General features: G+C 36.9%; 2 protein-coding genes across 5 annotated transcripts in view; both read left to right on the top strand.

Annotated features, from left to right (window-relative positions):
- LOC134842923 (uncharacterized) overlaps window positions 1-23323 on the top strand; it is a 26160-nt gene extending 2837 nt beyond the window's left edge. The window contains exons 2-5 of the mRNA XM_063859453.1: window positions 3264-3430; window positions 16342-16523; window positions 16740-16964; window positions 22725-23323. Coding sequence (XP_063715523.1) covers window positions 3264-3430; window positions 16342-16523; window positions 16740-16964; window positions 22725-23219 — 1069 coding nt within the window. The 3' untranslated portion in view covers window positions 23220-23323. The remainder of the gene's footprint in view (window positions 1-3263; window positions 3431-16341; window positions 16524-16739; window positions 16965-22724) is intronic.
- LOC134842648 (multiple epidermal growth factor-like domains protein 10) overlaps window positions 1-23671 on the top strand; it is a 185935-nt gene that overhangs the window by 32944 nt on the left and 129320 nt on the right. The gene's annotated exons all lie outside the window — the stretch shown is intronic.

Below are 23671 nucleotides of genomic sequence, written 5' to 3'. Positions count from 1 at the left end.
CGGCGGACTCAAAAATTGATTAAGAAATAGAAACGTTTTTTGACTTTCTTTGGGTCGACCATTACGAGGCCATACTGTGCACTGGATAGGCGCACAATTTTGTGTTTCTATGTTCCTGGATTCTAGAGACAAGTCTTTAAACATGTTAAAATGTTGTCGGAATGATCAAGGGAAATGAAAGAACAAAAGAAGAACAAAAGGAGCATCCTTAATGCGGAATCCGCTTACAATTCACAAAATGCACAATTGATTTTCTGAGCTCAACAAAATTGATAAAAATGAACTTTACTGCACAAACAAATTAGACAGCAGCAATTTTTTGATAAAAGATAAAATATAGGCTGTTATTGGTTATTTTTAGAAGACGCATTTAAAATTTGGATGTGTTAAATGCATTAAGGGGTGGATCCTAGTTCTGAAAATGGGTGTCTTAAACAAGTATTAAAGGGTGGTTTTTTTGCGCGGTTCGCATCTATCAATTTTCATCCCGGGTTGACCAAAAATGCTTACCTTACAATTTTCATATATGAAAAAATGTTTATCATACAATTTTTGATAATTCTTTAGATTTTCGAAATTGTAGGACAAGCATTTTTTCATAAACCAAAAAGTTGATTTTTTTAAGGTCTCCTGGCCAAACACAACTGAAGAAATCCATGGTTTACTCAAATTTAGAGTCTCTAGAAGGTTGACCGCCTGGCATTTACAATGCATTGGAAACCACTAGGATTGTGTAAGAATTTTTTCCACAAATTATATACTGAAAGCATCAAACTTTTAAATGTTGGCAAAAATTTTCGAAAAAGACTATTTTTAAAATTAGAATTTTCAATTTATCAGACATTGATCAAGGCATACAAAAACCTGCGATACAAAAGATATAGCAGTTTCTTGCTTTTTTTGAAAAAGAATTATTATGCGAAAAGGAAAAAAGTTAGTGTATCGCGGACCACGTTATGCACACAAAAAAAAACTTCGCATGCAAAAAATTTTTTGTGGAAGAGTTTGTTTTGGTACAAAATTGGTTTGCAGTTTAAAAAAAAACAAAAAAAATTGAGGGAGATTTCAAAATTACTTTTGAAACACAATTTTATCACCAGACTGTTTTATTTGGTTATAATAGCCGCAGAAACTAGTTCGAATCTTTTTTCAATGATTTTTTGAAATTGTATGAAAGTTGTACGATTAGCATTTTTCCATACTTTTGAGTTGTATGATAAGCATTTTCGGTGTATGGAATTCTAAGATAAGTATTTTCTGTTTATGGAGGTCAACCCAGGATATTAATTGATGTAGCTAATTTTAGCTACCATATTTAGCTATGATATTCGCTAAGATCTGGAACATATATTGAGAGCCTATCCAATCTTTTTTGTCATCTACCTTCCACACTTTCAAACCCGAGTCGTGATTTTTCACCTAATTTGAAGCAAGATTTGAGCGGTTTTTTTAGACAATTACGCTCAAAATCTTGCTTCAAAATGAGCGGTTTGAGCGGTTTTTGAACGGTTAATCTATAAAAAAAACCGCTCAAAAACCGCGCAAGATTTGAACGGTTTTGAGCGGTTTATCTAAAAAAACCGCTCAATTCTTGCGCGGTTTTTGAGCGGTTTTTTTAGATAAACCGCTCAAAACCTTTCAAATCTTGCGCGGTTTTTGAGCGGTTTTTTTAGATAAACCGTTCAAAAATCGCTCAAACCGCTCATTTTGAAGCAAGATTTTGAGTGTAATTGTCTAAAAAAACCGCTCAAGTCGCTCAAATTTTGCGTGGTTTTTGAGCGTTTTTTTCTAGATAAACCGTTCAAAAACCGCTCAAACCGCTCATTTTGAAGCAAGATTTTGAGCGTAATTGTCTAAAAAAACCGCTCAAACCGCTCAAATCTTACAAGTTTTCCAGTGGTTATTTTGCTCGAGCATTTGAAAAAAGTCGCTCACATTGTTTTTGGTCAAGACATCGAAAAAAATATTGCTTGATTTGAGAACGGTTAAGCACTTTTTTTAAATTGTAGATAGTATTTCAACTGTATCTTAGCGTGAGTTGACCAAAAATGCTTATCCTACAATTTCCATATATGAAAAAATGCTTGTCCTACAATTTTTTAGTTTCATAGACTCAGAAAATTGTAAAAAAAACTCCAGGATAAGCGTTTTTTCATATATAGAAATTTGTTTTTTTTTTTTTTTTTTTTTTTCAATTCTGTTTTCCAAAAATTGTGAAATTATTCTTAAGAAATTCTAATCCTAACCTAACCCTAACCCCAACCCTACCCCGAGTCATTTTCGGAGAAGAAGAACTGTGTGGCTCCGACCTTCGAGATCTCAGTTTTACTCGTCGTAAGCTAACAATTTGTGACGATTAAAACTGAGCAAAAAACCTGGTTTTAAAACCTCGTTTTTGATGAGCAAGGTGTTTTAAATTGAGCAAAAGCACTCTTAATTGCTTTAAATTCGATTAAAAACAAGTTTTAACATTATTCTGAACATCTTGCCTTTTATGAAAAAATGGTTATCATACAATTTTCATATATGCAAATTGTATGATAACTGTTTTTTTAGCTTAAAATTAAATTTTCGTTTTTGATGAGCAATGTCCTTTAAATTGAGCGAAAGCACTCTTAAATAATTTAAATTTGTTTATAAACAAGTTTGAACAATTTCTGAAAATCTTGCAATCCATGAAAAAATGGTTATCATACAATTTTCATAAATGGAAATTGTATGATAACCATTTTTTTTTTCAAAAAAAATAAACGTTATTATTTTTCATCACCAGACTGTTGTATTTGGTTCAAATAGCCGGAGAAACTTTTTTCAATGGTTTTTTGAATCTGTATGAAAATTGTATGATTAGCATGTTTCCATACATTTGATGCAGGCAATTGTATGATAAGCTTTTTCGGTGTGGGGAAATTTAAAATAAGCATTTTCGGTTTATGGAGGTCAACCCGGGGTCACATTACCTTTCCAGGCCTTTTTGTTGGTTTTAATCGGTTTTCTTTATAAGACCGCTAAAAAACCGCTCAAATCTTGCTTGAAAAACCGTTCAAAAATCACCGCAAGAAATGAGCGGTTTTTTAAGCAAGATTTGAGCGGTTTCAGCGGTTTTTCCAAAAAAAAAACCGCCCAAACCGCTCAAATCTTGCTGAAAAACCGCTCAAACTGCTCATATCTTGAGCGGTTTTTGAGCGGGATCTCGACCCGGGAACCATCGGATTTACCGATCATAACTCTTAGCTATTTTTATTTACGGTATTTTAATTTAGGTGCGTGGACAACCCGCGCGACCCGGGCAACTGTTCGATAATCTACGAGGAATGCAAGAGGGGTTTCTATGGTAAGTACTGTGACAGCACCTGTGCCTGTGATTCAGACCAGTTCTGTGGCAGACTCACCGGAGAGTGTCTGGACTGCGACAAACACGGCAAAAACTGTAAGTGCCGTAAAAACTGTGAAAAAGAATGGAGGCCTGAAAAATGCCTTAAAAAATGGAGGCCATGAAATCTAGTTAAAATTTGCTAAGTTGTTAGCAACGGCGGATTAAAAGAGACTGAGAGTGTTGCGAAGGCGACTCTCTTCAGGAAATTGACTCCTCATTGTCCAAAGGTTCCTTTTAATATTACCAGGCGCGGATCTGGGAATTTCTCGAGTGGTTGCGGGCGGATTTTCAAAAAAACTTGAAAATTTTGTTGTCCACTTTTTTTTGGTTGACTTAATTGATTTTCTGAGCTCTCCCAAACCACGATAGAGACACTAATTTGACCAAATTTTCTGCGCCGCAGGAAAATTTTTAACAAAATGCCAAAATGCGCGCTCCCCCCTCAAAATTACTATAGATTGGCGCCAAAGGCGTCTTTAGAAAATTTTAGGGTCCGTCTGTCAAAAAGTATATCATTTATTAGCGATCTTTTATTTTTTAATGTAGATCATTTACTTATTGTTAATTAGCCAAACACCAGCCAAAAGCACAACGACTTTTGATATATCTGAAGTTGGAGTCACTAAGCGTTCTAAGTGCAACCAATCTTGTTATCAAAACTAATCTTAATTCAGCCTTCTTAATCTTTCGTTTTTAGTTAGCGTAGTCTTATTAACCCCACGTCTTGTAATCTAGTCTTCGATAAAAGTCTACTATTCGGTAGTAGAGGTCCTCAACATATCAAGTCTTAAACTAATCTTCGTTCAAGTTAACCAAGTCTAACCTAATTATCTATTAAATCCAAATTTTTAGCAGAGGCCCTGTTTTTGGAATAACGCATCAAACGAGGGTCAACATTTTTCAATTGACAATCATTGCTAAAGATTCGGTAGATATCGAAGAAGTAATTAACCGTCCGGCAAGATCCGAACTAATATACCCATCTAAGAAATAGTGGAACCTTCCAATTATCAGTCCCGTCAGGCCGAAATCCGAAATAGAAGAACGATAGAAACAAGCTCTACAAGTCTACAACGAAGAGGTGAGAAAGAGGAGAGCAGAAGACAACGCGAAGTTTAATGGACTTCAGATCGGTGATATTGACAAGAAGTTAAAGTCACAATTATACTCAGCACTCGGAAAAGGAGGGAAAAAAGCTTTTCAAAATTTTGGGATCTACTAAAAACAACATTCACTGTAGTTTTAAATCTGACCTACGAGAGATACTAATTTTTTGGCCGAAGACAAAACGATCACGAGTCACAAGAAAAGTTCCGCGAAACTCTCGCAGAACTGGCCAAAGTTGGCGAATTTGAGGCAGAATTAGTCAGGGACATTTTCATCACAAAACGTCGAGAGTCAAAAAAAACATTATGCATCGAATATTTGACCCCAGAAAACGTGTAAGCACATGTACTCGTTCATGAGAGGTACGAAGATTTTCCACCAGTACTTAAAATTTCTGTATTCAATCCTGTACAAAAACCACAATATGTAAAAATTGAACCCACTTTAAATACTGTAGAAATCAATAAATGTAGAAATTGTGGTCAACAGTTCAAGAAGGGCCACCTTACTTCATGCCCTGCTAGAGATAGGAATTGCAACACGTGTGGTCTTAAAGGCCATTTCGCCAAAAATTGTAGAAGTGCAGACAGAACACAAAATAACATAGTCGATCAAAAAGCAAAACTAGCCGAACAAGAAACGATTAGGGCCAACCCGCAGGATATTCCCGAGTTTGAAGTTGATCTGGAAGACCTCTTGGTCTTAGCGGTAGACAGTGACAATCAAGTAAACGCGGTGAAAGAAAAAATTGAAGGGGGAGTGAGAAGAACTGTATTCAATTTTGAAGGTCTGGAACTGAAAAAGACACTTATGGTATCAAGGGGAAATTTTAAACCTTACTTTACCAAAATACAAATCGATTCAGCAAGCCCAGTTTCGTTTATGAAGAGAGACCTACTTCGTGAATAGAAAATAAGACACAAATTTTTAAAGATAGAAGTAGTCGACGAGTTCACGAAAAAAGCATATCAGGGCTTGGGGAGTACGATAAATCTCATTGGAAAAGTTATAGTGAGGATTCAGTCAAAACGATGGGATGCCAAGGATCAACAATTGTTTATCACTGAAGGGGCAGAAAAAAATCTTCTGGGAAAGGATATACTACTGAACTTAGGAATTGAGGTTCTACAAGGCAGGCACCGCCCACAGTGTTAGATGTAGAGAAGACTCCGAGCAAACCACCCGTCGGGATAGATGTCAACCAGATAAAATTTGAATCGGATAGAAAACCTTGTCAACATGTCGACACACCAACTCAACGTGTGTTCAAATTGTATTTATCAGTTCGACTCCCTGATCTCTTAAAAGAACCGGTAGATCAAAAATTTTATCGTGAACACCTATTTTAATGAACCTATAAAACCAATACAGGTAAAAGAGAAACGCATAGCGATCCACATACTCCCCAAAGTGAAATTATGCATCGATCAGTTACTTAGAGACGGGCATATCGAAAAACTGTCCAGATGTTCGAAAGATTGCTTTATCTCCCCTATAGTCATTACAGCAAAAAGAGACGGGTCAATCAAACTGGCCTTGAACTCAAAACTGCTTAATAAACAGAATTTTTGGTAACAGATACCAATTGCCTGATCTGTTTTAATTAAATATTAATGTCGATTTAACAACTAGTAAGATTGACGAAAACAAAATTTAGCTCTCATCTATTGACCAAAAATATGCATACAGCCAGATACCATTATCTAAAAAAGTAACTTTCCATTGCAAGTTTTAATATCGTAGGAGGACACGTCACAGAATCATATCGCTTCAAAACTGGATTGTACGGACTGGGTGATATGCTTAATGAATTTCAACGTATAACGGACCATTTGACGGAAAATTTACCTAATACACACTGTTATTTAGATGACGTTTCAATTGTTACCGTAGGCAGCGCTGAAGAGCATCGCAAATTAGTTATTAACGTTTTAAAAACGTTAGACCATGAAGGTTTAGCCATAAATTGGGAGAAATACAAACTGGGAGAATCATGGCTTCGGGAGTACGATAAATTTCATTGGAAAAGGTATAGTGAGGATTCAGTCAAAAGGATGGGATGGCAAGGATCAATAATTGTTTATCACTGAAGGGGCAGAAAGAAATCTTCTGGAAAAGGATATACTACCGAACTTAGGAATTGATGTTCTACAGAAGCAGGCATCGCCCACAGTGCTAGATGTACGGAAGGCCCCGAGCAAACCACCCGTCGTGATAGATGTCAACCAGATAAAATTTGAAACGGATAGAAAACCATGTCAACATGTCGACACACCAATTCAACGTGAGTTCGAATTTTTTAAATCAGGCCGACTCCCTGACCTCTTAAAATAACCGATAGATCAAAAATTTTATCGTGAACACCTATTTTATTGAATCTATCAAACTGATACAGGTAAAAGAGAAACGCATAGCGATCCACATACTCCCCAAATTGAAATTATGCATCGATCAAGGACTTAGAGACGGGCATATCGAAAAACTTTCCAGATAATCGGAAGATTGTTTTATCTCCCCTATCGTCATTATAGCAAAAAGAGACGGGTCAATCAAATAATTCATGAGTAGATTCGTTAATATAGCTGAACTAAAATACAACACGAAAGAACTTGAATTGTTGGGCTTAGTTTGGGCGTTAGACCGTTTTAAAAACTACAAGTTGGGTGAGCATTTCTTCATCTTAACCGATGATAAAGCCTTAATTGGGGCTTTAAAAGATGATAAATACATTAAGACGGCTCAATCCCGCCTCACCCGTTGGGCGGATAAAAATCTACCATTTGATTTTACTGTTGAGCATCTCCCGGGTAAGGAAATGGGATTAGTGGACTATCTTTCTAGACACCCATCGAGTGAACCCATTCCAGTCTCCTACGATGACAAAAAAAATCGTTATTGCTTCCGTCAATCAAATAATTAATCTTTCATGCTTCGAATATCTGATGCCTAGATATTCTCGTCCGCATTTAAGGAACAAATTTTCGCAACAAATTTTCTCTCATGACCTCATACACTGCAAGTGATTGGCCAATCGGCTAATTGTATGTCAAGTCAAGAATTAGAACATGAGAAACAAATTGCCAATGCTGCAGAAACTTTGCAATCTATAATTACACATTCAAAACTTCTGTGTGTCAAAATTTACATTCGCGAACAGAAGACTGCATTCCATCTTGTAAAGCTATCGATTTTTCTTTTAACTAAAAGACTTAAAAAGATACGTCTGATCAACAGGAAGTAACTGAACAACCTGAAAACTCAACTAAAAACATTGCCCAAACCTTAAAACCCAGTACTAGTCGGGTACATCTTCTGAGTAAAACCCCACGAAAGAAAAAAGTTCTAAGCCGGTTAAACACAAGCTATTCCCGTTCTCATGGCCTGAAATTTTTGATTCTAAATTTTTCGAAGCAACACTTGGTATTAAAAAAAATTATAAAAGCAATCGAAGAAGACAGAAAACATTACTTATTACACCAGGGAAACTGTTACAAACCTTACATCAAAAACTTGCAACTTAACGAGGATGCCTTTACTTTGACGATAGAGTGGTTATACCTTGAGGACGAGGATCCTACTCAAATTACATGAAGGTCAACCAGGCCAGTTTGCAATAAAAAGTCTGGCAACCCTCTACATCTGGTGGCCGAAAATCTACGAAGAAATTCAAGTACATGGAGAAAATTGTATCGAGTGTGTAAAAGCAGGTAAAAATTTGAAGCCACTGACAAAACATGATAACCTTGGAAAACTCCCATCGGTCGTTGAAACAAATCAAGAAATGGGATTAGAATTTGCCGGCCCTCTACCAGTAACTTGGGGAATAAAAAAAAACACATTCTCGTATGCGTTGATCGATTTTCTAAAATCCCAACGGCACAAATAACATCAAGCACATCCGCCAAATCGGTAATAAACTTTCTTAGAAAAAATATAAGTTTGCACGGAATACCCAGAACTGTTAAAACGGACCAAGGGTCGGGATTAATCTCTAAGGAAGCTCGATAATTTTGTCAAGAACAAAAAATCAGCGTCATATTCAGTCCAGTGGGTGACCATAGAGCTACGGGCCTGGCCGAGCGACTAATCAGAATAACTAAAAAACGACTCTTGGTTATGGCGCACGAAAATCTAAAACCTTCCTAAGAGAGTGAATTGCTAAGATCATAAAATCGCTAAGAACTGTAACACAACAATCACTAAATTGCTCCCCCTTCGAAGCACACATGTCAACATGATTGAGAAAAATGGTCAGTAAATTTTCAATTAACAATCCTTGCAAAAGATTTGGCAGAAGTCGAAGACCCTCCGGCAAGACCCGAACTAACATACCCCATCCAAGAACTAGGGGAACCTTCCGATTATCAATCCCGTCGGGCCGAAATAGAAGAACGATAGAAACAAGCTCTACAAGTCTACAACGAAGAGGTCAGAAGGAGGAAAGCAGAAGACAACGCGAAGTTTAATGGACTTCAGATCGCTGATATCGACAAGAAATTAAAGTCACATTTATACTCAGCACTCGGAAAAGGAGGGATAAAAAGCTTTTCACACAAAAACCTCGGAAAAAAACACTTGACATAAATTTCGTAAAATTTTGGAATCTACTAAAAACAACGTTCACTGTAACTTTATCTGACCTACGAGAGATGCTAATTTTTTGGCCGAAGACAAAAAGATCACGAGTCACTAAAAAAATTCCACGAAACTCTCTCAGAACTGGCAAAAATTGTAAACTTGGCGAAATTGAGACAGAATTAGTCAGAGACATTTTCATCACAAAACGTCGAGAGTCAAAAAAAATTATGCATCGAATATTGGACCCCAGAAAACGTGTAAGCATATGTACTCGTTCATGAGAGGTACGAAGATACTCCAACAGTACTTAAAACTTCCTGTGTTCAATCCTGTACAAAAACCACAATATGTAAAAAACGAACCCACTTCAAATATTGTAGAAATCAACAAATGTAGAAATTGTGGTCAACAGTTCAAGAAGGGCCACCTTACTTCATGCTCTGCTAGAGATAGGAAATGCAACACGTGTGGTCGCAAAGGCCATTTCGCCAAACATTGTAGAAGTGCAGCCAGAACACAAACTAACATAGTCGATCAAAATCCAAAACTACCCAAACAAGAAACGTATAGGGCCAACCCGAAGGATAATCCCGAGTTTGAAGTTGATCTGGAAGACTTCTTGGTCTTAGCGGCAGACAGTGACAATCAAGTAATTGCGGTGAAAGATAAATTCGAAGGGGCTGTATTCAATAATGAATGTCTGGAACTGAAAAAGACACTTATGGTACAAATGGGAAATTTTAAACCTTACTTTACAAAAATACAAATCAAATCAGCAAGCCCAGTTTCGTTTATGAAGAGAGACCTACTTCGTGAATAGAAAATAAGACACAAATTTTTAAAGATAGAAGTAGTCGACGAGTTCACGAAAAAAGCATATCAGGGCTTGGGGAGTACGATAAATCTCATTGGAAAAGTTATAGTGAGGATTCAGTCAAAACGATGGGATGCCAAGGATCAACAATTGTTTATCACTGAAGGGGCAGAAAAAAATCTTCTGGGAAAGGATATACTACTGAACTTAGGAATTGAGGTTCTACAAGGCAGGCACCGCCCACAGTGTTAGATGTAGAGAAGACTCCGAGCAAACCACCCGTCGGGATAGATGTCAACCAGATAAAATTTGAATCGGATAGAAAACCTTGTCAACATGTCGACACACCAACTCAATGTGTGTTCAAATTGTATTTATCAGTTCGACTCCCTGATCTCTTAAAAGAACCGGTAGATCTAAGTAACTGATCGATGCATAATTTCACTTTGGGGAGTATGTGGATCGCTATGCGTTTCTCTTTTACCTGTATTGGTTTTATAGGTTCATTAAATTAGATGTTCACGATAAAATTTTTGATCTACCGGTTCTTTTAAATCTTCTGGGAGAAAATCAAAAAAATCTTCTGGGAAAGGATATACTACTGAACTTAGGAATTGAGGTTCTACAGAAGCAGGCACCGCCCACAGTGTTAGATGTAGAGAAGACTCCGAGCAAACCACCCGTCGGGATAGAAGTCAACCAGATAAAATTTGAATTGGATAGAAAACCTTGTCAAATGTCGACACACCAACTCAACGTGTGTTCAAATTGTATTTATCAGTTCGACTCCCTGATCTCTTAAAAGAACCGGTAGATCAAAAATTTTATCGTGAACACCTATTTTAATGAACCTATAAAACCAATACAGGTAAAAAAGAAACGCATAGCGATCCACATACTCCCCAAAGTGAAATTATGCATCGATCAGTTACTTAGAGACGGGCATATCGAAAAACTGTCCAGATGTTCGAAAGATTGCTTTATCTCCCCTATAGTCATTACAGCAAAAAGAGACGGGTCAATCAAACTGGCCTTGAACTCAAAACTGCTTCATAAACAGATTTTTTGGTAACAGATACCAATTGCCTAATCTGTTTTAATTAAATATTAAGGTCGAATTAACAACTAGTAAGTACGGCGAAAACAAAATTTAGCTCTCATCTATTGACCAAAAATATGCATACAGCCAGATACCATTATCTAAAAAAGCAACTTTCCATTGCAAATTTTAATATCGTAGGAGGACACGTCACAGAATCATATCGCTTCAAAACTGGATTGTACGGACTAGGTGATATGCTTAATGAATTTCAACGTATAATGGACCGTTTGACGGAAAATTTACCTAAAACACACTGTTATTTAGATGACGTTTCAATTGTTACCGTAGGCAGCGCTGAAGAGCATCGCAAATTAGTTATTAACGTTTTAAAAACGTTAGAACATGAAAGTTTAGCCATAAAATGGGAGAAATATAAACTTTTGATGCATAACAAAGAATGGTTAGGTTTCAAAATCGACGCGAAGGGGACAATTCCATTAGTACACAAATCAGACGCAATCAGAAATCTAAAAGAACCACGTTGTATTAAAGACATAATATCGTTAATGGGATCAATTAACCAATTCGAAAAATTCATCCCGAATTTAGCATCACTCTCCGCACCATTTAGAGAACTTATGCGAAAGAACAAATTGGTCCAAGGTACATGTTGAGGCGTTCAAAAAATCTAGAAGGAAATCTGCAATACAGTGATAAATCACCACTTTGGCGTTAATTTTAATGCAAGAATAAAATGCGATGCATCACACTTAGGATTGGGCGCATCTGTCGAGCAAGACCATGGGGAAGTTTGGAAGACTATAGCGTTCATGAGTAGATTCCTTAATATAGCTGTACTAAAATACAGCACGAACGAACTTGAATTGTTGGGCTTAGTTTGGGCGTTAGACAATTTTAAAAACTACTTGTTGGGTAAGCAGTTTTCTATCTTAACCGACCATAAAGCCTTAACAGGGGCTTCAAAAGAGGATAAATAAACAAATACGGCTCAACCCCGCCTCACCCGTTGGGCGGATAAATTGCTACTATTTGATTTTTTTGTTGAGCATCTCACGGGTAAAGAAATTGGATTCGTGGACTATCTTTCTAGACACCCATCGGTTGAACCCGTACCAATCTCGTAAGATGACAAAAAATTCGTTATTGCTTCCGTCAACCAAATAAGCAATATTTTAGGCTTCGAACATCTGATGCCTAGATATTCTCGTCCGCAATTAAGGAACAAATTTTCGCAACAAATTTTCTCTCATGACCTCGTACACAGCAAGTGATTGGCCAATCGGCTAATTATATGTCAAGTCAAGAACTAGAACGTGAGAAACAAATTGCAAATGCTGCAGAAACTTTGCAATCTATAATTACACATTCCAAAATTTCAGTGGGTCAAAATTTACATTCGCGACCATCTTGTAAAACTATCGATTTTTCTACAAACTAAAAGACTTTAAAAGATATGTCTGATCAACTAGAAGTAACTGAACAACCTGAAAATTCAATTGTAAAAATTGTCCAAACCTTAAAACCCAGTACTAGTCGGGTACATCTTCTGAGAAGAACGGCACTAAAGAAAAAAAGTCTAGCCGATGAAACACAAATTGTTCCCGTTCTCAGGGCCTGAAATCTTTGATTCTAAATGTATGGCATTGCTATCAAAGCAAGACCTGGTACTAAAGAAAATTATAAAAGCAATCGGAGAAGACAGAAAACTTGACATAGCACAACTGGGAAACTATTACAAACCTAACATCAACAACTTGCACGTCAACGGAGGATGCCTTTACTTTGACGATAGACTGGTTATACCAGCATGCTTGAAGACGACGATGCTACACAGATTACATGAAGCTCACCCAGTCGAGTTTGCAATTGAAAGTCTGGCAACCCTCTTCATCTGGTGGCCGAAACTCTACAGAGAAATTAAAGTACATGGAGAAAATTATATCGAGTGTGTAAAAGCAGTTAAAAGTTTGAAGCCACTGACAAAACATGATAACCTTAGAAAACTCCCATCGGTCGTTGAAACAAATCAAGAAATGGAATTAGACTTTGCCGGCCCTCTACCAGTAACTTGGGGAACAAAAAAAGCACATTCTCGTATTCGTTGATCGATTTTCGAAATTCCCAACGGCACAAATAACATCAAGCACATCCGCCAAATCGGTAATAAACTTTCTTAGAAAAAAAATGACTTTGCACGGAACACCCAGCCAGAACTATTAAAACGCACCAATGGTCGGGATTTATCTCTAAGGAAGTTCGAGAATTTTGTCAAGAACACAGAATCAACGTCATATTCAATCCAATGGGTGACCATAGAGCTAGGGGCTTGGTCGAGCGTCTGATTAGAATAGATAAAGAACGACTTATGGTTATGGCGCAAGAAAATCTAAAACCTTCCTTAGTAATTGCATTACTAAAGATCATAAAATGCCTAAGAACTGTAACACAACAATCACTAAATTGCTCCCCTTTCGAAGCACACTTCGGTAAATCCCCAAACACGATTTGGCACAATTTAGTAAAACTTCCATCGTCAAGAAACCTGGATTGGTACAAAACATTGTAATGTATTGATAAAGGACAAAAACGAATGTGCCGGGACAGACGACGTGATTGTGATGCCCCTGATCCCATTGAAGACGGACACCTAGACAACAAATCATCCTCATCAGACGACACATCTAATGCAACTAGATATGTACCTACAAGCTCCGGTTCCCCTGTCAAAGTCCTCTCTCGCACAGAGAAAAGAAAAGCCCTAGGCGTGAAAAACCCCGTCTTGAGTAACTCGTCGGGTAAGAACCTTATCTACAGAAAAGAACAAGATAGAAAGAAGGACAAACCATACTATAAAGAACTTAAGGAAGAAATAATAAGTGAATCGGATCATAAAATTAAGCTTAAAAACGGGAAAGTAATTCGTAAACTTGATTTAGCCGTGAAAAAGCCCTCTGCGTTGAAAAAAAAAATAGCCTTCGCCAGAAGAATCAACTCATCAAGTTTCATGCCAAAAAAGTACCTAGGAAAGTTATGAAATCGTCAACAAAATTGGATTCAAGAGCTCTAAATCAACACAAAAGAAGAAAAACCTACTGGCAAAATTTGAAGAACTGGATATCGATAGGCGAAATGCGGCAATGAACAGCTCCAGAGAAACTCTGCTACGAGAGAAAGAGGAGGAAAAAATTATTTAAGGTACCCTATTGACGGAGAAAGCAATCAAGAAGTAAGACCGCCGGGTCAACCCATCCTTCCACAAAGAAAACATACACCCGACATATTATTGACGAACCCACCAAATGATACGATAACTGATGACAATGCCAGCGACCTTCTTCTACTTCAAGATCTGAAACCACTTGTTAGGAGTATTTTAGAAAATCGACAAGACCCGCCAGCGCAAGAACCAACAAACATCAAACAGGAAATTCTCCCGAAAAGAAGAATCAAACACAGAGAACGAGCAAAATGCTTGTCATACGCCGATTGATCTAGATTCAGGGGATAATTACTCAGACCAGCGCGCGATCGCACCACTTATCCAGTTGGACAGCCACGATGAATCTGATGAAAACTGATCAGAACTAACTACTGAAAGCAAAAAAACGTAGTCAACCAACCCAACAACTTCTCAGTCCACAGAGCGGCATACGAGTATAACGAAGATACCTAACTTCTTCTTCAACTTCTTCTACAAGACAACCGACCGTATTTAACCTTACGGAAGGTGGATCTGAACCTAAAGACAAAATACAGCCATTTCTATTGCTCTTATCAATCCTTTCTCCTAAGAAAATCCAATTTAGATCAGAAGTGCGGAAGATCGAATTTAATCTATCGGGCCTACCCTCCGAGCCTGCTGATGTTATTGAGACGCCTATTGTGATTAACCCTGACTGGCTTAATACAACTTCCATCATTGCAGCAATGGAGCTACTGGGTCGCCCTATGACTCTTGATGAACTCAGGAAATGGACAGAAATCAGAGCCTAAAGTCGTGACGCCGCATTTTTGCTTAACCATGAACTCTCTTTCCGGTCATAATCTCAAGTTTTTTTTTCTTAGGAATTTTCCTTTATCTTTCCTCTATTACGGCGCTATTTTTAGATCATTACCTAAAAGTACAATCCCAAAACTAGCTCACTTGAAAGGTGGTGCTTTACCTGTATTAACTTTAAGTTCAACATTAGCACTACTCTGGTTACTGTTAAATTTGTTTTGGGTTCGGTTAGTCGATTGACATTATCCTGAACCACTTGTGTGCTAGATACCACTTCCATCGGGCGACATCCTCGGGGGTTTTGTTCCGTTATTTTACCTCCTTGCCTTCACACAATATTTGTGGGTGAAAATTATATGTAAACTTCAATTAAGTTTTTGCGGGGAATGTCAAAAAGGATATCATTCGTTAGCGACCTTTTAACCTTTGTGTAGATCATTTACTTATTGTTAATTAGCCAAACACCTGCCAAAAGCGCAACGACGATCTGATATATTTGAAGTTGGAGTCACTAAGCGTTCTAAGTGCAACCAATCTTGTTATCAAAACTAATATTAATTCAGCCTTCTTAATCTTTCGTTTTTAGTTAGCGTAGTCTTATTAACCCCACGTCTTGTAATCTAGTCTTCGATAAAACTCTACTATTCGGTAGTAGAGATCCTCAACAAATCAAGTCTTAAACTAATCTTCGTTTAAGTTAACCAAGTCTAACCTAGTTATCTATCATCCAAATTTTTATTATGGCGCAGTCAAACGAGTCGAACCTACGAGGCCTAGAGTTTTTTCTGGAATAACGCATCAAACGAGAGTCAACATGACTGAGAAAAATGGTCAGAAACTTTTCAATTGACAACCATTGCTAAAGATTTGGTAGATATCGTAATTAACCCTCCGGCAAGACCCGAACTAATATAACCATCTAAGAAATAGTGGAATCTTCCGATTATCAGTCCCGTCGGGCCGAAATAGAAGAACGATAGAAACAAGCTCTACAAGTCTACAACGAAGAGGTTTGAAGGAGGAGAGCAGAAGACAACGCGAAGTTTAATGAACTTCAGATCGGTGATATCGACAAGAAGTTTAAGTCACAATTATACTCAGCACTCGGAAAAGGAGGGAAAAAGCTTCTCACACAAAATCCTCGGAAAAAAATACTTGAGATAAATTTCGCAAAATTTTGGGTTCTACTAAAACCAACGTTCACTGTAACTTTAAATCTGACCTACGAGAGATACTAATTTTTTGGCCGAAGACAAAAAGATCACGAGTCACTAGAAAAACTCCGCGAAACTCTCGCAGAACTGGCAAAAATTGTAAACTTGGCGAATTTGAGGCAGAATTAGTCAGGGACATTTTCATCACAAAATGTCGAGATTTGATTTCATCGTGTTTTTTTTGTGCAGGTGCTGCTGCTTCGGATGAGCACAGCCACATGAATATAATCATAGTAGCCATCGCAGTCATCTGTGCAGTCATGATCGCCCTCATCTTGCTCTTCATCATGAGGAGGGTCATCGTCCATAGACAGGACACCAAGCACCAGAGGTCAAAGGGCGCCGCCAGACTCATGCTCAACCCAGAAGAGGTCAGAGAGAAAAGAGCCCTTAAACTGTTTGCCAAAGGGTTTCATTCGACTCGAAAAGCGAGCGAAGGAATATTTTTGGCAGACACAAAAAGATTGCTTTTTAAAGTGGAGCAAATAAAAAATGGAGCATGCTGTGAATTACAGGCAGTTTTTTTATTTTCAACAGTTTTTTTAAAATAAACTTTAGCTTAAATGACATCCATGAAACTGTTCTAGGTCATTTTCCACCGTGATCCAATCACAGGTGTTCCACAAGCTTATTGCACTATTGGTCCAAGACGGAACCTAGAGGGAAGCACTAGTATGGGGGTCAACTTGGGCTCGCCTTCCAGTTGCAGTGAAAAAGACCAGCAGCCGATGCGGGTTGCACTGCCACCCGAGATGAACTTCCGGGGATACTCCACAGTGCCTCACAAAAATTCATATGGGGATAACCTTAAGGTAGGTTTTTACAAAGAAAAAAAAACAGAAATTTTTTGATCAGAACAGTTTATAATTTTCGCGCATACAGAAATAGTGAAAAACTTAAGATACTGCCATGAAATCAGAATAATATACAGAAAGGTGAAGCGGAGCTTCGCAACACTTGCTACACAACACAAACATAAAAATCAAAGGAAGTCGAAAAAATGAAGAAAAAAAACAAGGTAACCAAAAACTTCTTATGTCTTGATAAAAGAATAGGGGCGTAGCTACAGCTGGAAATACCTAAAAGAAATGTTTTTTTTCTTTACTGATGCGGAATTGAATGGGTAGTTTCAAAATTTCAAAAACTGGACTTTGCCCAAACTTAGTTGTTTCTCTACTTAAATAATTTTGGAGATTTCCCAAGGACAACACTTTTGTTACAAAAAAATACCGAGATTTGAGAGGGTAGTTTTTGAGGAAGTTCAAGTAATTTCCAAATAACGACTTTTTCGAGGGCCATAATTTTTGGTGTAAAAACATGAGTGTATTCGGTTATGCAGGCAAAGTTTCCACAATTAGTTATTTTGATTGAAGATAAAATTAAATAAAAGCTTAAATCCCATATATTTTCATAATAGCTGTTTCTATCAAAGAAAAGTTTCAAATTAAAATGCCAAGAAAGAAATTTAAATTTTAAGTTAGGAGCAAAAATACAAAACGAAAACAAAGCCGTCCGTCCTTGCGCAGAAATCAGTTGAGCCACAAATTTTTTTTTTTAAATTGAACATGAAAAAGCTTTAAATCCCACCTGAAATCAAAACGCACAATACATGCAACCACGTTAAGTGCCTAAAGCACAACAAAAATCCGTACAGCATAAGCCAGCAAAAGCTGAGCAGACAAACAAAATTCCTTTAATTCTATAATTCATTTCTCACCGGAAAAAAATTCAAATTTATTCATGCTGAAAAAAACAAGGTCATGCCGTGACTCGAGCCGCAGACCATAGGGTGCAAAATAAACCACTTTACATTTATAACAAGTGGAAAGAAGCTGCAACTTTTTACACAGAGGCGAAGCGTAGTTTCGCACCACATGCGATACAACAGAATAAAACAAAAACAAGTAACAAAAAAGTTATCGTGTTGTATCGCATGTGGTGCGAAACAACGCTTTGCCTCTGTGTAAAAAGTTGCAGCTTCCAATTGCAGCTTCCGAACCAAAATTTTCGTATGTATTGATGAAGTTAACCTAGAACCCTGCCAAAGCTGCCGGTATGTGTTTGATCTTTTTGAATTTGTAATACTGATGCAGGACGATATGCGTGATTTCAAAAATTGGACTTTGCCCAAAACCTTAGTTGTTTGTCTACTAAAACAAGTAGGAGGAGCGAAAATTGTTTAGACTTTAGATTTTTCCGAAAGACATGACGTTATCCTGACGAAAAAATTAAGGAGTAGCTGGTTCGGCAGGAAGAATTCGCGCAACTGCTTCCTTTGATTGAATTTTTCATTTCAGATTTGATAGAGTAGATCAAAAATTTTTATCGTTTTCACCTATTTTAATGAACCTATAAAACCAATACAGGTAAAAGAGAAACGCATAGTGATCCATCTACTCCCCTAATTGACATTATGCATCGATCAATTACGTAGAGACGGGCATATCGAAAAACTGTCCAGATGTTCGGAAGATTGCTTTATCTCCCCTATCGTCATCACAGCAAAAAGAGACGGGTAAATCAAACTGGCCTTAAACTCAAAACTGCTTAACAAACAGATATTTCGTAACAGATACCGATTGCCTAATCTGTTTGAATTAATCGATAACGTCGCGGTAACAATTAGTAGATATAACGAAAACAAAAATTGGTTCCCATCTATTGACCTAAAACATGAATACAGCCAGATACCATTATCTAAAAAGCAAAAAACCAATGCAATTTTAATATCGTGGTAGGACACGTCACAGGATCATATCGCTTCAAAACTGGATTTTACGGACTAAGTGATATGCCTAATGAATTTCAACGAATCATGGACCGTTTAACGAAAAAGTTACTTAATACACATTTTTATTTAGATGACGTTTTAATTGCTACCGTAGGCAGAGCTGAAGAGAATCGCAAATTAGTTATTAACTCTTTAAAAACGTTTAACGACGAAGGTTAAGCCAAAACATGGGAGAAACGTAAATTTTTGACGTGACGTATAATATAGAATACTAGGATTCAAACTCGACGCGAAGGGGACAACTCCATTAGTACACAAATTTGACGCAATCAGAAGTCTAAAAGAACCACGTTGTTTTAAAGACATAAGATCGTTAATGGGATCATTTAACTAATTCGATAAATTCATTCCGAATTTAGCATCACTATCCGCATCATTTAGAGAACTAATGCAAAATAACAAACATCTGCAATAGAGTGATAAATCACCACTTTGACGTTAATCTTAATAGAAGAATAAAATGCGATGCATCACACTTACGATTGGGCGCATCTGTTGAGCAATATCATGGGGGAATTTGGAAGACTATAGCGTTCATGAGTAGATTCCTTAATATAGCTGAACTAAAATAAAGCACGAACGAACTTGAATTGTTGGGCTTAGTTTGGGCGTTAGACTATTTTAAAAACTTCTTGTTGGGTAAGCAGTTCTCTATCTTAACCAATCATAAAGCCTTAATAGGGGCTCTAAAAATAAATACACGATAAATACACAAAGACGGCTCAATCCCGCCTCACCCGTTGGGCGGGTTAATTGCTACCATTTGATTTTACTGTTGAGCATCTCCCGGTTAAGGAAATCGGATTCGTGGATTATCTTTCTAGACACCCATCGGGTTATCCCGTACCAGTCTCGTACGATGGCGAAAAAATCATAATAATAATCAACCAGATAAGCAATCTTTTAGGCTTCGAACATTTGATGCCTAGATATTCTAGTCCGCAATTGAGGAACAAATTTTTGCCACAGAACAGTTTATAATTTTCGCGCATACAGAAATAGTGAAAAACTTAAGATACTGCCATGAAATCAAAATAATATTCAGAAAGGTGAAGCAAAGCTTCGCAACACTTGCTACACAACACAAACATAAAAATCAAAGGAAGTCGAAAAAATGAAGAAAAAAAACAAGGTAACCAAAAACTTCTTATGTCTTGATAAAAGAATAGGGGCGTAGCTACAGCTGGAAATACCTAAAAGAAATGTTTTTTTTCTTTACTGATGCGGAATTGAATGGGTAGTTTCAAAATTTCAAAAACTGGACTTTGCCCAAACTTAGTTGTTTCTCTACTTAAATAATTTTGGAGATTTCCCAAGGACAACACTTTTGTTACAAAAAAATACCGAGATTTGAGAGGGTAGTTTTTGAGGAAGTTCAAGTAATTTCCAAATAACGACTTTTTCGAGGGCCATAATTTTTGGTGTAAAAACATGAGTGTATTCGGTTATGCAGGCAAAGTTTCCACAATTAGTTATTTTGATTGAAGATAAAATTAAATAAAAGCTTAAATCCCATATATTTTCATAATAGCTGTTTCTATCAAAGAATAGTTTCAAATTAAAATGCCAAGAAAGAAATTTAAATTTTAATTAGGAGCAAAAATACAAAACGAAAACAAAGCCGTCCGTTCTTGCGCAGAAATCAGTTGAGCCACAAATTTTTTTTTTTAAATTGAACCTTAAAAAGCTTTAAATCCCACCTGAAATCAAAACGAACAATACATGCAACCACGTTAAGTGCCTAAACCACAACAAAAATCCGTACAGCATAAGCCAGCAAAAGCTGAGTAGACAAACAAAATTCCTTTAATTCTATAATTCCATAGGGTGCAAAATAGGGTGCAAAATAAACCACTTTACATTTATAACAAGTGGAAAGAAGCTGCAACTTTTTACACAGAGGCGAAGCGTAGTTTCGCACCACATGCGATACAACAGAATAAAACAAAAACAAGTAACAAAAACGTTATCGTGTTGTATCGCATGTGGTGCGAAACAACGCTTCACCCCTGTGTAAAAAGTTGCAGCTTCCAATTGCAGCTTCCGAACCAAAATTTTCGTATGTATTGATGAAGTTAACTTAGAGCCCTGCTAAAGCTGCCGGTATGTATTTGATCTTTTTTGAATTTTTTATACTGATGCAGGACGATATGCGTGATTTCAAAAATTGGACTTTGCCCAAAACCTTAGTTGTTTGTCTACTAAAACAAGTAGGAGGAGTGAAAATTGTTTAGACTTTAGATTTTCCCGAAAGACATGACATGTTCCTGACAAAAAATTAAGGAGTAGCCGGTTCGGCAGGACGAATTCGCGCAACTGCTTCCTTTGATTGAATTTTTTATTTCAGATTTGATAGAGTAGATTTTTAAAAAATCGGAAGTTAAATTTTTAACCCATTAAAAGAGAAGATTATGAAAATTGGGCTTCTCGATTGCACGCTTAACTCGGGAATTGGCACAATAATTTTCGAGTAAAGTGAAAAATTTCAAAAAAAAAATGGGCAAAGTTCATAATTTTCACTTGTTTTAGGGCCATATTTTTTTTCTAAATGAAACTAGGCATAGCAAAAATTAAACCTGTTTTGTCGATTAAACCTATGATATTAGTTTTGGCAGGATAGTTATCGAAAAAAAATTCACAAACGGTCAACAAGTCAGATAGTTGAAGTTTCCGCGAGTAGTAGTTTTTTTTTGCTTGGAACAAAACAAGGCTTAGCCGCTGATGCAGAAGAAATTCACCTAACCTGCAATTTCGATTGAAGCAAAAACCCAAGTTTGGCAGAATAGTTCTCTAGAAAAAACAAAGCTTCAGAAAACGGTCAAAATCCAAAACTTTTTCCGGGGCCATAATCTTTGTACACAGAGGCAAAGCTGAACTTACAATGCAACACTCAAAAATAAAGGTTAAAAAAACTTCGAAAAAGTCGAAAAAATTTGAAAAAAATTATCAAAAAACCTAAGAAAAGTAACAACACAGATCTAATCTAGAAGCCAAAAACATATTAATACAATAGAATGTAATAATTACCATCGGAAAACTTGACAAGCCGTAAAAAAACACTGAGCAGAAGCCCTTAAAACCGAAAAAAAATTGAAAACAATTCGGTAAAAAAGGTCACAATTTTTAAGGAAAATTGTTGAACTCACTCCCCTCAAAAAGCATACACACACACAAAAATAAATTATCGCTCATCAAACGATGCAATGTGGGACCGCTAGGCGATAAGATAGTTGCCGATACCTTTTTAACAGAGAAAAAAGAACAAGAAAAACAAACAAAAAAGAATTGTTAACAAACTGAGTTGATAAAATTACAACAAACATAAAAAAAAACAAATTTCGAATAGGCCATATATATTTGAAATGCTAACATGCTAAAAATGTATCTGTTGCAACCGAAAGACCTAGTGGGTGAATGAGTTCAGAGTCCAGGAGATGAATCCTGTACGTTAATCTTTTTACGGAAAAAAGTCCAGTACCCGATTGCAACACCCTTGCTATCGCAAGGGTAAAACGTCAATATTGAAGCAAGTGCAATTTCTTATGAGAAAAGTTGCTTACGGGGAAAAGTTCTAGCACCTGATAACAAGAATTTTGCTCTCATGTCCCCGATAACAAGACACTTGCTCTCGTAAATGTAAAAATTGAGCAGGACACATAAAAATCAACGGTTTCCTTACAAAAGGGTGGAGAATTGCAAAACTTAGAATGCTGTTAAGCAATGTTCAACTGATACAAAAACATTAAAACTTGATTTTTTTACCAATAATATTATATTCTAGGGTCCTGGCCAACGAGTCGAGTTGCCATATATGGTACCTGTCGTCTCTCGAAACCCATTCCAGCATACAGTTCCAAACGATTACTCACTCGACAATCCTCCGCCGTCGGCGAACCTTCCGTCGAGCAGTCACTACAACCCATTTACCAACGAACCCATAAACGATGCTCGAGCAAGTTACGATAGCGGAACATACGAGACCATAAGAGACGAGAACCTATACGAAGAAATGAACTACGCCTCGCTATACGAAACCGCGGAGCCTAAACCAGGCTCGGTCAAGTTTTCAACTTTACTGCATAGACCAACGGAGCCTAGCGTGGCCACGCTGTCGCGAGATACATACGGGAACAGTAATAATACGAATGCAAGCAGGATGTTGTCGTTTATGCCGAGGAGTGAGAGTAGTCATTCGGAGCACTACAGGTCTCCGTCCGATACATATGGTGCTCAAATGGAACTATATGGCAGCCAAAATTCAGAAACATATTCTTGAAGACAAGTTAATTCAACACTTTAGTATTAGTGAAGCTATTGTAATTGTCACTTTGTGATTTTAATGTTAACTCACTTTCAAATCAAATATATTTTTGTGACTTATTAGTGCTAATTTTCACCAAGTATGACCATGGTGAACAGTCAAAATCTAAATTTTTCTGCATCGTACGAAAATGGTGCCATTTTAAAAAACGAAAAATATTCTGCCGGCTCCTGTTCAATTTTTCTATAGAACTCAATTTTGGGAAAAGAATTCATTTTTCCTTTTTTGTTCAATTTTTTATGTAAGAGATAAGCTAAATTAAACCTGAAAACTTTTATATGCCATTATTATTTTTTTGAGACTTAATTTTTTTCTCCCTACACACAAAAACTCAAGAAAAAAGAAAAAAACTGAATTTTTTCCCCCAAAATTGAGTTAACTACATGTGACTACATTGCTTCAATATT

Source organism: Symsagittifera roscoffensis, chromosome 3 (assembly GCF_963678635.1).
Source record: "Symsagittifera roscoffensis chromosome 3, txSymRosc1.1, whole genome shotgun sequence".
NCBI classification, from domain to species: domain Eukaryota; kingdom Metazoa; phylum Xenacoelomorpha; order Acoela; family Convolutidae; genus Symsagittifera; species Symsagittifera roscoffensis.
This window is presented reverse-complemented; position numbering and strand designations above follow the sequence as displayed.